General features: G+C 37.5%; 2 protein-coding genes across 3 annotated transcripts; one reads left to right on the top strand and one right to left on the bottom strand.

Moving 5' to 3' along the window:
* The first annotated feature begins 5,973 nt into the window (after positions 1-5,973).
* Positions 5,974-7,720, top strand: LOC133738497 (large ribosomal subunit protein eL38z/eL38y-like). Its single transcript, XM_062166055.1, has 3 exons — positions 5,974-6,130; positions 7,109-7,292; positions 7,470-7,720. Exons 1-3 carry the CDS (start codon positions 6,128-6,130, stop codon positions 7,490-7,492), a joined length of 210 nt encoding a protein of 69 aa, XP_062022039.1. The 5' UTR covers positions 5,974-6,127; the 3' UTR covers positions 7,493-7,720.
* Positions 7,721-8,385: 665 nt separating this feature from the next.
* LOC133739259 (putative disease resistance protein RGA1) lies at positions 8,386-14,074 on the bottom strand. 2 transcript variants are annotated; one of them, XM_062167005.1, is made up of 4 exons: positions 13,676-13,815; positions 10,417-13,554; positions 10,031-10,103; positions 8,386-8,793 (listed from the first exon to the last, which is right to left on the bottom strand). In XM_062167005.1, exons 2-3 carry the CDS (start codon positions 13,545-13,547, stop codon positions 10,088-10,090), a joined length of 3,147 nt encoding a protein of 1,048 aa, XP_062022989.1. In that variant the 5' UTR covers positions 13,548-13,554; positions 13,676-13,815; the 3' UTR covers positions 8,386-8,793; positions 10,031-10,087. The 2 variants fall into 2 exon arrangements, with proteins under 2 accessions (XP_062022989.1, XP_062022988.1); XM_062167004.1 differs by having other exon boundaries at positions 10,417-14,074.
* Positions 14,075-17,324: the final 3,250 nt, after the last annotated feature.

Here is a 17,324-nt window from a genome sequence, read left to right as displayed (position 1 = left end):
AAATAGTTTTAAAATAAACTCAACTCAAGAATCAACCTGTGACATAATACAAATTTATGATCACCTCTAAGCTTATCTAGTCTTTGAATCTATCTGCTACAATTTATGTTGTTGCAATTGTAATTATTTGAGCTATGTAGAATAAACCTTCCCTATGACAAACGTTGCGCATTGAAACAAATAGAGAACCGAGTATCACACAAAAACTGCAGATACATATCTCACTATTCTCTAATAGCTCAAAATTCTTAGACATAAGCTTAATCATTAACTGCGGTAAGACGAAGAAGCCGAATTCTGTTTGTTCATCATTCAATTAGCACTTCCTACACAATCACTACTTTATGCACAAATCAAAAACATGAAATTACTATTTCGGTAACAGCAAGATCTGGCAGATACATAACTGATAATGTTCAGGAACTAGAAGCAGAAAATTATTAAAGATGAAATCAATCGGATTTATAACGAGCTAATCTTCGAGCATTCATGGCTCACAGTGAACGATAGCAACCCAATTCCTTCGCTGCTGCTTTGATCTTTGAATTTGAGTTATTGAAAATGATTTCAGGAAACTTAATTAAGACAAAAGAAAAACAATAATAGAGAAGATGATCGGCGACGAAGATGAGAGGTATAAGAGAATCGAGGAATTCAGATCTGAGAAAGAGAGATATTGGAGCTGAAGAAACGCACCGTTTGGAGGGAATCGAATCGCTCTCGTCCCATTCAGTCAAACTACGAAATGTTGAGGAGAGGTCTTGGAGGCTCCGGCGTCGGCCTTAGACTCGAAGTGGTGCTCCTCGTCGGACATGGCTGGCTCCGATCTCACAGAGAGAGATTTTTTTTTAAGGGTCGAGAGTCCGAATAGGTAAGGGTTCAGACGGGCTTGGGTAACGGGAGGGAGAGAGAGCTGTCAGGGGCAGTTTTTGTAATTAAATTGAACTATAGTGGTAGGTTGTGAACACGTGACCTTAATTATCATGGGGACATTTGTGGTGTTTGAATTATAATAAGGCACTTCAAAATGACCTCTTTTATCATTATCCCAATTAATAACCTTGATTATATATTAAATTTCTCCAGTCCCAACTCGGGCCAATGTATTAAAATAATAACCTCACTAGATGCATAAAATAATAAATTTTCTAGACAGCCTATTGGAACCAACGATATATTAATTAATAATTGATGAAATAAATAAAAGAAATAGTATATAATAATTCACAAAACATATTTAAAAACTTTTAACCATTTTTATTTTCTCAATTTAGCTATTTCTCAAAACTAATATGTGTTTATAGTCCTTTGCTTTTTCCTTATGTCTAAACCAAATTGAACTTCATTCTTAATTTTTTGCAATGCATGCACCATATTTGTTAATTATTATTATTATTATTATTTTTTCATTTTGTAGCTACTAGTTCTTTAAGGTTACTACTGCTTGAAATAACTCTTTTGGAGAAACAGTTGGTAGAGCAAAATTGTTATCTAGATCTTGATTATCTTTGGTAGGCGATTCCATCAATGTCGAAAACAATTTGCAATGGTTGAAAACTAATTATCAAACTATATGACTTTTTTTTCTAAATAAGTTATGTAATTCAACTAGGAAAAACATAGATCTCTTTCTAAATTAATAATTCATTTATCGATAATATAACAACCCTTCTAAAGTAATAATTTTATGTAATCTCAACAGTACTCATTTATAAGAGTTTTACTGTAATTAACATAAAGGGAATCATAATACAAATGGACACCATATCAAAATGTGATAAGGTAACCCTTAGGGTTCAATTTTGTCATGGGGGTAGTAGATAATCAAATCATCATACGTTCAATAATTTATTCTCATTCTTCTCATTCCAAATAAACGTGTTACAAGTGTGCAAGAGGCAAATAAGGATGGCAAGACACACTCCATCATCATGGATTAACAACCAAATCTAATCAATTTGTTACTAAACTCAAGCGCATATATAGTAGGCTTAACCCTTTCATGGGCCAAATAAAGCGCCTCAATCCCACTTTCGTCAATAACGCGCGTATGCGACAACATCAGTGCTTTCGGTAGCACACTTGCTTCATGTTGTACAATCGTGTCAAACATAGTACCTATATTTGGTGGTTGAAAATATTTTTTCTTTTTGAACTTCTAGAGCATCTCAACTCTTTTTTTTTTTTTTTATCGAAGCATCTCAACTCATTTAATTGCCAAGTCTTATCCTAAAAATTGAAACAAATATATGATATATCTTATGTCTTTTTTTTTTTTTTTTTTTTTTTTTTTTGAGAATTCTTATGTCTTGCTTCTAACTTGACTTTATATGAGAAATATACTTAATGTGGAAGTCATTTTTTTTTAATTTAAATATTGCATAGCTTTGTGATTTGAAAAAATATTAGGAGATTGGTTCGTTAAAAAAAAAAAAAATCTAGAAAATTTTGGAAACGTAATCAAATTTTGTTACTCAATTTTATTATTATTATTATTTTTTAAATTTAGAGTTTGGGTAATGTTATGCCTAGGTATGCGCTTGGAATTGCTCGACATTTTCCTAAAATTCAACTTGCTTCTATTCATATCTCTTAAATTAACACTTAGACCTCTTTCAATTTTTGAACTTTTTTAAATACAGTTATACCCCTCAACCAAAAAAAGAAAAGAAAAAACACTTCCGTTACTCTGGATCTCCAATCCAATGTTCAAGAACTTTGAATACTTGACATAATACTTTAACGTGTTTAAATATACTCCCACCAAAATATTCATTACATCAAAAGCAATACTTTGATCAGTTCCCAGGGCCTATAAACTATATATGAAGAGCAAGTTTAAAAATTTGCTTATTCCTTCTTTGATAACGTTAAGCAATAATTGTTTTACCAGAGAATTGCATCGCTAGCAGAGAAAGGTTATTTCGCATGATGATCAACTTCCAATGGTAAAACTTACCCAATAAAATTGTTTTAGAAAAGTGAACGAAGTGAAGCCACAACGACCCATAAGGATTTGGGTCCAATTGCACAAATCTTGACCGTCGGTTAAGGCCAATGGAAACCAGTGACGTGGAGACATATCAACTTGTTGGGCATCGTTGTGGTGGTAAAGCTGGGTGGTGTGGTGGCGGGGATGTTGATAACAGGAAGATGTAAAGAAAAACAAAAGAGTGAAAGATACTTCCTAAGCGGAGGTCCAAATGTCAAATTTGGAGGTTTGAATAGAATTACTCTTTTTTAATTAAGGGTAATTTTTTTTTTTAAGTTACAAAAAAGTTAGGAGGTTCAAATATCAGTTTTGGAGGTATGAATAGAAGCTTCCATTCAACTTGTGAGCAAGTAGAATAAAAATGAAAAATGAAATTGATTTCTTATTAGATAGAAATATCCTTACAACTTAAATCTACCGAGAGTAGCATTATAAAATTGTCTTCAATACATAACTTTAACTTTAAATTACCCAAATAATCTTTGTAGTTCTCATATCTAAAACATGAAAATTCTTAAGAAGTGAGCATAAAGCCCAATAAGAAGCTATTCCACTTCTGATAATAATAATAATAATAAACTTATATAATATGCATGAATGCACTTTTTCAATCTCTTTCATTGAACCATTTAATCCGAACTGTATTTTGAAGGGCGGGCTGTTGTACTTTGATAAGGCAATCCTAGGTTTCTAAGTAAAGGTTAATGGCAATCACGCGGGCCTCCTGCTCTACTTAGTTGATCCAGCTTATTGAGGGTACGCTGGGTAGGTACATTGAGACTGATCCAGCGAAGTTTTTTACTGGTAGGGTTCATATCTGGGTGGTGGTAGACCTTGCATAGCCGCTTTTGTTCAAGCGTAGCTTTACTGTGGAGGATAGAGTGATCTTCCACCAGAGTTTTAATGATAAGAATCTGATGGGGTGATATCGTGGTGTAAGTTAATTATAGACGCATGTGAGGAAGCCATGTGTGAAGTTGGCATTGTTAATAGAGGAGGCGATAGTACTAGCATCCAATGCTGGTGATGACTATTTCAACTCAATTAGAGTTTCCTAACCTTACTGGGGTTGCTATCGGTGCCCAATGTTAACTTCAAATGCCCATATTTACTCACCAATCTAGGCTACCGTAGCTCCATCTAGTCTCTCTCTGGTCAGCAAAGAAGAGGGAAAGAGGCAATGTGGCATCCCCAAAGAAACTTAGACTGAGCTTGATTGTGGGGAAGCTGGCAGCCTTAGTTTAGTATTGGTAAAAGAGAGTGCAAAAAGGGTTGTGGTTTTGAAGCGTAAAGTTGGTCGACCTCGTGGAACCAAGAATAAGACTCCTTCTGCCCATAGGGTTGCTTGCTAGCTGCTACTGTTGAGCAAAAATCCACTCCGAGTAGTAGTAAGCAATCTGCTTCGAAGAGTGACAAGCAGAGTAGGTCAAGTGACAAGGTGCGCAAGAATTCAAAGAAGGGTATCAAAGCTAGTATGCTAGATTTTTTTTTTCTTCCCCGAGCAGCATGCTAATTCCTCTTGGGAAGGAGTTAGCTATTGGTTAAATTTAGTACTCTATTTTAGGTTTCTTTATGGGTTTGTGGTTTGTTGGCTTCACCTTGAGGCGGGCTATTGGATAGAAGATGATTTTTCGTTGGGAGAGCGAGGTGTTCCTGATGGTCTATAAGCTCGCTTCAGTATGTTTCAAATAAGTAGTATTTGTCTAGTTTAGATTAAAGTTCCAAATTTAATGTATGTAGTATATATTCTGGGTCTGAAAATTGATGATATATATATTCAAAGAGATAAAATTGATTCAGCACGGCTTTTAAAATTGAAAAGTGAGGTGGTTAGGCTCGGTTGTTGCAAAAAACTCGCTCCGAGAATAGAGGGAAGAAACTAGGGTTTGCAAAAAAGCACAGAAGCGGCTGCTGCCTGTCCGGCGGCGCCCCAGCGTTGATCATAGGTCTCGGCCTCTTCGACGAGTGGCGGGTGTTGCCGGACGGGATTGTGGGGTCTTGGGGTTCTAGTTTTGGTCTCCGTTTCGTCCTTCCTGGTCGTGTATGACTTTTCGTTCCTCCCAAGCGGCGGTGCAGGTGGGTAGGAGGGATGGTTGGCGATCGACGCAGGCTTGGAGTAGGTCGAAGGCGAAGAGTGCAAGGGTGTCAGATTGTCAAGCGGATGGACGAAGCCGGGCGACAAGGCACGGCGAGTTTCTTACTAATACTTGGTGTGGGCTCATCAGGATCTGGCTTTAAGCCTGGATCCGGCCGACAAAAGCTGAGGTTGGTGTGGTTTGCTGCGTGGATTGCGTCTCTCCGGCGTTACGAGTTCGACGGGACAAATTTATGGTGGTGGCCTGCCAGCGAGTCATCTAAGGAGAAGGAAGATGTTTGCGACGGCTGGGCTCTGTCTTTGTTTCAGGTAGTTTTCTTGGTTAGGGTTTTGATTAGGGTTTTGGTTAGGTTTTTCTGTCTTTAGCATGTCCCTACTCTGTTGAGCTAGGGTTGGGTCAAATTGAGGTGCCATGGATGTGGTGTTTTTCCTGGGGACGAATTGGTTTATTGTCGGTTTTATCTTATGGTCAATGTGCTGACGAGCGATCCTTGCACGTGGTCTGGCTTTTTTGGGACACGGTGTGGAAGAGGGCGTTGGTTGTTTTAGCGGTTGTTTATGAGGTGGTATCGATATTCTCAGGATTCTTGGTAGCCCAAGACGTTGGGTGGTATAGGTGGTTAGGGGTTGGGCCATTTCGGCTCATGGATGTCATTTTTGGTGACGGACCCGTAACTGGTTTAGGTTCTAGGGAGGAGAGTGAGGAATTCTTGTCCACCACCGGTCATTCCCGTGTCATGTAACTTTAGTTCATTTTAATAAAGGTTTCTTATTCTCAAAAAAAAAAAAAAAAAAAAAAAAAAGTGGGGTGGTTAAAACAAAATGTGGAATGAGCCCCATATGGTGGTACACAGAGTAACAAAGAGCCCATGGGCCTCTTTTGATATAATAGCAAAGGCGTAGGGACAAAACGGGCAAGTAGAAGATTAGAAGAGAGTAGGGTTTCACTACTATAAAGTCTCGTCTTCCAAATCGGCTTCAAGTCCTTCGCTCACAGAACTCGCAGCCTCCAGGACCAAACCCAACCCCAACCCACCAAAATGGTACGTTTTCTCTCTCTTATTTTCCCGATTTCAATCTATATAATGCTTCTGTCTAAGATTTCGATTTAGAGAGAGAGGTGGGTTTTGTTATGCTGTAGAGCTTTGAGATTTCGTGTAATGGGTTTGTATTTGTATGGTTTTGCTGGTACCACATTTTGTGTGGCTTTCAGATTTCGTTTTAGTTTGATGCTCGCTAAACAAGGTACTCTGTTGCGTTAAGCACTCTGAAACACTGCAGCGATCTTGGATGGGATTTTTTTTTTTTTTTGGGTTTTTTTATTTTTGAGGAGGTTTTTTTTTTTGGGTTTGATTACAGATTAAAGGTGGGATTTTGATTTATGTAGAAAGAGGAGAAAAAGCGATTGGAAATATAAGCTAAGAATGGTTTTAATGGGTTTTAGTCCTCTGCTCATCTTTTGCATTATAAGGATGGCCTCAGTTAGTGTTGCTCTTGTCTTTTGGAGCTCAAGTAGGTGATATTGTGTTTGGGCTAATAGAGTTATGGATCTGGGAAGATGTTATTTTGTGTATGCCTTATGCTGCTGCTCTATACCCTATATCATTAAACTATGGACCTTCTGGTTTGCTATCAACCTTTGTGCATGATGTAGTAATTGCTATGAACCTTTCATTTTATACGCTCCAGACCTTAATGATCTCTATTTTAACCAGATTATAATACGAAAGGTGCCTTTTGGCTTTTCAATTTTCACGGTTTATTGGGATATTGTCATCTCTCTTTCCTGTCGCTGACTATTGAAATATAAGATTAGTACTGGTCTTTATAATACTCTTATTGCTGTCTTCCTCAATTATATCTCGTTGCTAATATCTGAATATCTGTTTCAAAACACAATTGTAATTTTGTGTAAGTGGACATTCTTGAGAGTGAAATTTGTGTTAGTTAATGGTTTCAAGTGCGTAATTGACTGAGTGTAATGTCTATGATTTCTAATTACTTTGTTTCTCTGCTAATAGCCGAAGCAAATCCATGAGATCAAGGATTTCCTCCTGACTGCAAGAAGGAAGGATGCCCGTTCTGTGAAAATCAAGAAGACGAAGGACGCAGTCAAGTTCAAGGTTCGATGCTCCAAGTACCTTTACACACTTTGTGTGTTTGATACTGAGAAGGCCGATAAGTTGAAGCAATCCCTTCCTCCAGGTATGCTTTTATCGTTTATTTGTGTCATTTATTTTGGACTTTTACTATCAACTGTTTTGTCTGATTGCATCCTGAAACCATGCAATTCTTATATCTGCATGTTCTTGGTCAGTGAAGTTTCTGCTTATTTCATCAACTCAACTGTACTAACAATTTTGTTTTGCTTTCTTATTATAGGTTTGAGCGTTCAGGATCTGTGAAGAAGACTTGGAGTAGTGATTTAATGAATGCCATGTGACCTTTTGTTTTTGTTTTTGAGTTTGAACAATTCATGGCTTGATATTAGCATTGTTGGTGTTAGATTTTATCCCCTGATATGGGTTTTATTAGACTTCCTTTATTATTTAGCGGATATATAATGGATTCAATGCTGTTTGGATTTGTTGGGAAAGGTGAATGGATCTGTTGAAACTAGGCTTTTCCTTTCAGAGCTTTAGCATCTTGATGTCATGTGGTTTCATGACATGGTGTCATGGTTGGTCATTTATAGTAGGTAATAGTATCACTCTGTTGCAGTACTAGCATTAATCTGCTTACCTTGGGATCCGGATACCCCAAGGTGTATACAAACCATATTCCAAACAGAAGCCGTTTCTGTTTTTGCACGCCCCTTCCCAGTATTTCATATTGCGCATGTATGCATGTATGTAGGTAGTCTAGCAACCACAAAAGTATACCCTTGTAAGCTACACCCCAGACAGATTCTGCCTTTCTTTGGTAGGCAATTTATTCTTAACTAAAAGTCATCTGAACAGAACCAAGTTTACTTCTCACTTGGCAAGGGCCATTCTTTTCAAATTGGAATGAACATAGGATCTTCCTGTCAACCAAATTTTAACCATCTTGCAGCGTGCTACGGTTTGTATGAGTTGATTGTGTGTTTTATAGAGGCTGATTTCTTGACCTCCAAGCAAATAATGCCTGGATTTTGCTACTATTCTTCTTAGTAGGATCCATATTGTAGCAAGATTCTTAATAAAAGAAACATACTCTCACACTGATTGTAAAGAGATGATAATGTCAAGTGAGAATGGTGTCCATGTTAATGTGACGATGCCCATACATATCAAAATCAATCCAATCTTACACACGATAAAAGAAGACATGCATATACATTATGTAAGTGAAAGTGGGAACTATTCTACCTTACTGCTGTCTCTCAACAATTACAGGATCACCATTAATCATCCAAAGCTTACTACACGATGTACAGTTCATATCTTTTCAGTTTACAGATAATTAGGCAAATCAAACTCTACACAGTTTATTTTCCATTTCATTTCAAACTTTCTGTACTGACAGTGACTCACATAACTGGGTAAAATCATTAAGCAGATGAACAGGGTCAGGCCTACATCTCTTCAAACAGTTCATTGTACACCTGCCCTCTGCAGATTGTTCTTCTCCGTCTTGGCAGCCACCTTTCAATAGAAGTGAGAAGAGGATGCTGGAATCCGCTCTCAATAGGTCAACGAGTTTGGGTCTTCAAATATACAAGAACCTGAAAATTGTCATAAACAGCAACAGTGGGAACGAATGGGTGGGTCAAATGTACCAAAATTGAAAAGCAAATCATAAACTATCTCAGTTCAATTTTGATGAACTAGCATAGAGTTTGCTTTTCATATAGGCAACATCTTCAATGTGTATGCCAAGGCCTTAGACTAGTTTTCACAAGTCTTTAACACCAGAAAAAGTACAATCACACCAAGGCATTTGCAAAAGTCTTCTTTTCTCTATAGCTATGGCTCAATTCACACCTAGGAACTTGTTACATCAGTAATTCAGTGGCCATTAATAGTAGCTAAACGATGATTGCTGAATTTAAGCCCTTATTAGCTTTCATCCTGTAGAAAACTTCAGGATCAAGGCCATTGTTTACATCAAGCCATTTAACTCTTCTCGAATCTGAAATTTTGGTAGGAAGGTGATAAAAGTTGTAGCAAGCACCAGACCCCATGTTTCAAAACTCAAGTCTGCAGCTAATAGATCTCAATATGTGGGTTGAGTTCCAGTGAAATTTAAATGCCTCATTCATTCATATGATCACACTTTCGTTTTTCTTTGTTGTGTGTGTGTGTGTGTAGTTTATGGCATCTACTTTGTACAAATCAAAATTAGAGAAAGTCCATAAAAAATCTGAGGTCTCAAGGAATGCAGGCAATTGGGTTAAGATTCTGCAAGTCAATCTGAAAGATTTATAATTTTCTGGTCATAACTAAAATTAAAGAACAAACTTAAACTCAAAAATTTGTTTAAAGACCGCTATGCAATAGGTTTCTTTGTTTACTTAGGAGTTGGGATTCATCCTGATTATACTTCATCCTCTTCTTCTGCCCCATGGTGTTTTCAAAACCTGCTAATAGAACTCATTTGTTCAACTTCAGAACATTCTTATGAAAACAAAAGAGTTTTTAAAGCACCTATTCATGAAATGAATTTTTCAAGCAGGCTGTAATGTTCTTCAAATTGCTGACACATTTTCTCATTCATAATACGAAATTTGTTTCTCCTAAATCCTAAGATTGATGAAGGTTCCAACACCCAATTGTTTGATGACCTTGAGATTCTTAGGCCAAATAACAAGTTCCATTTAATCATCATCCAGAGTCTTACCACAGAGTAATATTAAAATGCAAAAACAAAACCATTTAATCAAAAGACTAGCAGATAGCTCCTGAATCAGATATACATTTACTGACACACTTTTGGAAGTCTTTATGATAATAAAAACGTACCTAGAGAAACAAAGTAGGGGTATTAACAGTTTTTATGCTGTGAAGGCTGTTGATTGCTTAGTTGCTCATGCCGCTGTTGAACACAAAGCAATAGTAAGTTGGTAACTACAATGAATGTGAAGCAATTATACACTACATAATCTAGAACGGTATCAGATTGGGAAATGAAACTCTAAACTCATTTCTTGTGCAGTTCATAGATAAATGGCTAGAAATAGACTGATAATGACTTGTTCCTAATTGAAATTACACAGCAAAAGGAATTAATATTCTGCGGTCAATTTATCCATCTAAATAAAGAATTCAAGGGCACCAGAGCCAGAAGCAGTGACGATAGCCATAGTGATAATGCCGTACTGATGATGATGAAAAGAGAAGTTGCTTACTGAGCAGATGTTTGAGAAGACGATCCGCCTGAGGTGCTTGCTTCGCTGGATTGACTGACCTGAGGAGAACCAATGTATTTATGTGGAACATGAGCTATTTTGAACCAATCCTCTCCATTTCCTTGTCTGCATCTTTGCTCAAGCTCAGGACATTCTTGGATAGAGAGGTACTGGAGTTTAGTGAGATGCTTTAGACCTGCCGGCAATTCTTCTAAATTAGGACAAGCAGATATGGTCAAGGATCTAAGAGAGTCAAGATTCTCAAACCATTCTGGCAAAGCTCTTAGATTTGTGCAGCTACTAATTTCCAAACAGTGCAGTGTCCTGACATTTTGTAAGCCATTTGGCAGGGAGTCAAACCAAGGACAGCTCAGGATAGTCAAACTTCGAAGGGCAGAGAGGTGTTGCACACCCTCTGGAAAAGAATCAAGACTTGGACAATACATAATGGTCAAGTGTTCAAGGAATGTCAAATGTTCCAAACTTGAGGACAAGGAAGTCAGACTAGTGCAGTTCTCAATGGACAAAGTTCGAAGGGAACTCAAACCTCCAATAGCACCATCGGGCATGGAGATTATGTAGTGACAGTCACTAATCTCCAGTGATTCTAGGGCTTTGAGGTTTTGCAAACTCTCAGGCAGAGATGAAAGATCTTGACACCAACCAATGGTCAATGATTTCAGACTAGTAAGGCAATTTCCCATCTCCAAAGGCAGTGAACGAAGCTTGGGGCATGACAAAATCTTCAGACAAGACAGATGAGCTGATGCAATAAGTCCTTGTGGGAGAGAGGATAGGTCTGGAATATTTTCTAAGACGAGCACAGAAAGTAAACTTAAATTTGCTATGGACATCAAACGTAGTTTACAACCCCGCAACTCCAAATGTTGAAGAGATTCAGATAATGGTATATGTGCCAACTTGGGACATCTGTTAACGGTTAACTTCCTCAATCTCGGGAATGAAGTCATGTTATTTGCACTCGACCACTCTTCCAAGTTGGATAAATCACAGAGCGATAACTCTTGAAGTGACGAGAATGGTATGCTGGTACCATCACCGTAGAAATCTGCACCAACGTGTTTCAGACTATCCATTCCTTGCAGAGAAAGAGTTTTAAGCATCAGGAGATTCCCAAGAGCTGGAAGATTCTGACAGTTTCTACATTCCTTCAAATAAACTGCAGTTAGATTCGGGAGAGTCCAATCAGGAAGTCTAGTTCCTGGATACCCATTTATAACTAGCATCTTCAGATTGTCGTGCGGTTTCAAGGATTGAAGAATTTCTTCCACAGGGTCAGAATTCTGTGGCACTCTCTGAGATCCTGAGATGACTGCTTCTTGTTGGGCTTTAGGTAGTTTTACCATGATTGACTCATCCACATCTTCGCCTCTCCAATATAGTCCCAATGACTCGATATTCTCCTTCATCCTCAATCCTGCTGATTTCGCTTCTACTGCCTTGGTTACATTTTCCAAGTGTGTGAGATTTAACCTGCCATAAAGATTCAAACCACCCAGCTCATGGGCCTCGCCGTTGTAGCTAATAACATACAATGGCAATGTCTCAAGTTGATGTAGTTCTCCAATACCCTTAGGCATCTGAGTCAAACTTGCGCATGCAGTTATATCGAGATGTCTTAGGCCTGTCATGCCTCCCAAGGCAGGCAAACGCCTCAGATTAGGGCAACCAAGTAGGTTTAAAGTCTGCAGAGACGCGAGTTTCCATGCCATGAAATCAGGAAGCGTGGATATAGGTGTGTAAGACAGGTCAAGATATCTCAAACATATTAAGCGGCACACTGAATATGGCAATTCATGAACATCACAACTGTTCACATCTAGCGTACGCAAGTATTCAAAACTTGAAGAGATTCTATAAAGAAAGTCCTTTATCAAGCCAGATTCTCCAATAAATAACAGACTTCGCAGGTGTTTTGCTTCATACAGAGCTTGTGGAATTGTAATTGCTCTATATCTATAAACAACAGAGGAGTGGCGAATTTTTTCTAAATTCTTTGGTTGGAAACCATTTTCAAGTATCATGGTTGTGTTCCCTGCAACATACTGTGAGAGGTCATGAATGACATCATTCATTTTGTACCAAATCACACCTCCACCATCACATCGATCTACTTCTTGAAAGAAAGACATCCACAACAAATTGGTGAAATAGTCATCACCAACATTTTCAGGTCGCTTGCTCGCGTCTTCCAATAATAAGCCTTCAGCCATCCACATATGAATTAACTTGTGCTTGTTGAATTCATAACCTTTTGGAAATATTGAGCAGAAGGTAAAGCATCTTCTAAGATGAAATGGTAGATAAAAGTAACTCAACATCAGGGCAGGAAGAATGTCTAGTTCGCACACATCCAATTTCCAAAGTTCAGTATTTTGCACAGACAACCACTGTTGTTGACTTCTTTTGAAGCGCATTATACTTCCCAAACTTTTTGCTGCTAATGGCACACCTCCACATTTTCTGACAATCTGCTTACCAATTGGCAAAAGGTGTGGATATTTCTCTTCTTCTCCTCGCCCAAAAGCCTGTTGCTTGAACAAAGCCCAGCAATCCTCCTCCTCTAAGCCCTTCAAATAAAAAGGGGAATTTGGGGAGTCTGTCATGAGTGCGGTTTTTGTATTGCGGGTGGTAACAATGACTTTGCATCCATCAACACCCCCTCTAAACAAAGGTTTTAGTTTGTCCCAGTCATTGTGATGCGAAGTCCAAACATCATCCAACACGAGGAGGTATCTTTTATTGTGCAGCAAACGCCAAAGCTGAGACTGAAGAAGTTCAATGTCTGAGAACCTGCACTCATCGTTCGTTACTGACTCGATAATTGTCTTCATGATCTTCTTGACATTGAAATCATCAGAGACATAAATCCACACCCTAACATCGAAGTTTTGGATTACTCTCTCGTCATTATATGCTAATTGAGCAAGAGTGGTCTTACCAATTCCTCCAATACCAACTATTGCGATACAAGATGCATATCCTTCCTGGTAAGCTTGAGAAGACAGCAACAGTTTCACGACCTTATCTTTGTCATCATCTCTTCCATATATCTGTGACTTGATGACAAAAGAGCTAGTCTCCCACACGGAAGATCGACGATCTACCATATTAGGCCTTGTAAAAGTAAACTTAATAAGTCCCTCATTTACAGTTGTTTCTAATGCCTGAAGCATCTCTTTGATGTAGGAAGCAGTCTTAAGATCAAGAAGTTGAACACAATTGATACGGATCATACCTTTAGCATTCAAGTAGTGCAGTTCGTCCTCAGCATCATAAGCTGCCTTCTCGAGCTTTGACAACCAAATTTTGACAGCTTTGTTGCAGAATTGTTGCTCTTCCGCATCCTCGAGAGTAGGTTGAATCAGCATCAAGGTCTCTTTTAGGCTCTGGAGGTTGTCCTTGAAATCCCACAAGTCAGCAAACTTTTCTATGACAGGGGATGCTATTCTGTCAAAGATCACTTGCAAAGCTGGGGATAAGACCCAGTCTGCCATTTCTAGCAGCAACTGAACTACAATCAAGGCTCAAATTCCTATCAAACTGATTTGAATATTAGAATTAGGCTCCTTGAACCCTGTTTCGTTTAGTTTTCTGTTGGTCTCTTTACCAATTTCAGATTTATGGTAATCATATATCATAAGAAGAAGAAAACGAGTAAATCAGATTAATGATGTCTTCCACTGTAGTTAATCATAGTAGAACTCTATCGAGAGAGAGAGAGAGAGAGAGAGAGAGAGAGAGAGAGAGAGTAGAAACTGCAGATAGTGAAATCTCCAAAAATTGAAAAATGTCGAACTACCGATTTTGAAGATATGAATAGAACCTTAAAAAAAAAAAAAAAAAAAAAAAGAAGAAGAAGAAGGTTTTCATTGATTATATTGGACGATGGACATTGTGGGAAAATTAGGGAGGTGTAGATAGCAAATTAGTTATTTGTAAAAGTAAGTTGGAGGTCTATTAAGTAGGGAGGTCCAAATACCAATTTTGGAGATATGAATAGAACCTCCCTTCAACCAATGCTATTTTATTAATGTTGTCAAAATAGTGAAATAAAACATTATATCATTGTTTTGACATAAGTATTTTTCTAAATATTAAATATATGTTTTATCGTCAAAAAATATTAAATATATGTTTATTAATAAAGACTAATCTCACAATAAGAAATTCTTACATAGGGCAAACGTACCATGTGGCGGTGGGATAGCCCAATCAAAACTCAGAAAATTTAAACTGTGTTCCGAAATTATCCTTACTTATTAAAATGAAATATCCAAAACACCTCCTTGCATGTTCACTGATTGAGCAGTACTACCAAGTACCAACCACGTGGTACGTTTGCTCTACGTAAGAATCACTCCAATAAGAAAAATACAATGAAGAAGAAAAAATATGATACTAAATCTTCATTTTATTAATAAAGACTAATCTCACAATAATATACTAAAAAACAATATATTTTGAGTTATTTTTTTCTTTATTTCTTATAGTGGAATATAAAAAATTATTAGAAAACTAAGGGATCAGCCGCTACCCCTCCAATCCGAAAATAATTATGCATCATTCTCATACCGGTGGCAGCTTCGAATAGATCATATACTAATTCTCTTTCTCTGAAAATATTGAAAAAGGGAGTCTGTGTGCACCAATATCCGCCATAAAAGGACCGAGTCATAACAGATGAGAAGCTATACGACTCAACTCCAACATAATTGGTTCTAATTAGACTTCCAAATTTGATATTTGGACCTCTATCTTTTTTCAATTATCAATAGACTTTGTCAACTCATATGAAAAGACAAATAAGGACAAAGAGAGAAAAAGAAAAAAAAAATACTAGCTCTTCTTACCTCCCCCATTAATATAACATTCAATTTTTTTTGGACAATCGCATTAATATAAAATTTAATTTTTTTTTTGAAATTTCCTTAAATTCAAAACAATCTGATTTGAAATTTTCTTCAACTAAATTTATTGAATATTTTGGTGTAGCTATTACTAATTAAGATCCAAAGAAAACTCCATTTAATTAGATCTAATCGATATATATATTAGGGGCCGTGACCACTTACCCAATTTTAGTCTAAAAATTGCCCACTTGCTCCACTAAGAGTTTTTTAACCCCATTTACCCAATCTAACTTTTATTGACAGTATTGCCCTCATACTCTCTCTCTCTCTCTCTCTCTCTCTCGACTCCTGATTACACGCATTTCTATGCATGTAATTGTATCTAAAACACTAGAATTAAGTTAATCCTCAAGTCAATTATTATGTAATTAATTCATTTTATTTATTTTGTAGGAAATAAGCGGAGTCACGGATATCAAAAGAATATAGCGCGAAATCGAGACAATTCGGAGTTTTCAACAAATAGACGATTAATCCCCACACTTCGACACTAGCAAGAGATTGGAAGGATGATAATTTCTGCAAAATTTGTACAAGGTGATCAAAGGGGCCCGGCTACATGACTTGATTTAATTAACTTCTTAGTTAATTAAAGGACACAAGGTTACTTAAGCAAAGTGCATGGCTGGACGCTTCATTTGGATTGTTTGGTTAAGTAACCAAGCCAATCAAATATTGACACGTGGCATGCTGATCTTTCTCACAAAACAAACAGATTCATTTTCTCTTCTTCTCTCACGCGCACACCATTTTCTCTTCTTCCTTACTCTCTCATGTTACCACGTGCCTAACCCTATCCTTTATTCTCTCCTATCTTGCAATCACCAAGACCACCCAGGCACCCATATATAATTAAACCGTTCTATTCTTCTGGAACGGGAGAACCCTAGCACAGAGCCGCACCACAAAACAGAGGCAGCCCCTTTGGGCTGCTCTCTTTCTCATTCTCTTCTCCCATCCTCTTCTCCTCCATTTTTCCATATTCTCTTTAGTTTTATTTTAGGGATTTGAAGGATTTACTCACCCAAAGCTTCAAAGATTCATCAAAGACTTCTCCTCTACAAGATTTAAGACTTGGGTAATTGTGGGAGTTGTAAATCAAGACTAGTCATGCTAGCTTTTTAGCTATTTGTGACTATTCTTGTTTTCTCCTACACTTTTCTTCTCTTTTGTATTTGAATTTTGTAATTTTGATGTCTATGATTATGGGTTGTGAGTAATTTCCTTGTTGGGTGTTGGGGGTTAGGGTTGTGTCCCTAACTCAAATTTTGTGTAAAAGATGTTTAATTTAATGTAATGATGCAATTTTTTTATGATGAATGCTTATATCAATTATTGTTGGGTTGAAATGCATGTCTAGGAGCCTAGTCAACTCTAGGATATGTATTTTGAGCATGTCTAGGACAGAGTTAGAGGCTTGACCCCCTCTAATTCCTAAGCTAGAAACCTTCAATTTCGTATTCGAGGGGTTATATGTATGGTGATTTACACCCGTTGCGTGATTGCGCGGGCGGGTCGCTTAGTAGTCTAATTCCTCGATCTCTACGCCTCTTGATGTGAATTAGTGACCCTTGAACCGGAGTAGGAATACCATGAAAGGGAATTTCGGTCCTTGAGCCTTGAACCGCCTTGAATACGACTACCGCCAAAGTAGGAGATTTGCATCTACATTATATTAGCTTCCGACACATAGAATTTGGGCGAAGGAACCTCCCTAACACCCGACATTCCCATTTATTTGGTTACACTTTTATTAATTTATTTGCATTTTTATTAATTGCTTACATTGCATTACATTTTGTTAATCTAAAATCAACTCTCAAAATATTGAACTCCAACTCATTGTAAATATTCATCACTAGGATCTTAGTTTTGATTAGGCTTTGATGAAAATCAAAGCCGAGCATTGCTAAGGCTTGGTGCCTTAGATTAACAGTTTTATTTTTTTTCTTTTTTTCTTTTCTTTGTTTGCTC

Source organism: Rosa rugosa, chromosome 3, assembly GCF_958449725.1.
Source record: "Rosa rugosa chromosome 3, drRosRugo1.1, whole genome shotgun sequence".
NCBI lineage: Eukaryota > Viridiplantae > Streptophyta > Magnoliopsida > Rosales > Rosaceae > Rosa > Rosa rugosa.
This window is presented reverse-complemented; position numbering and strand designations above follow the sequence as displayed.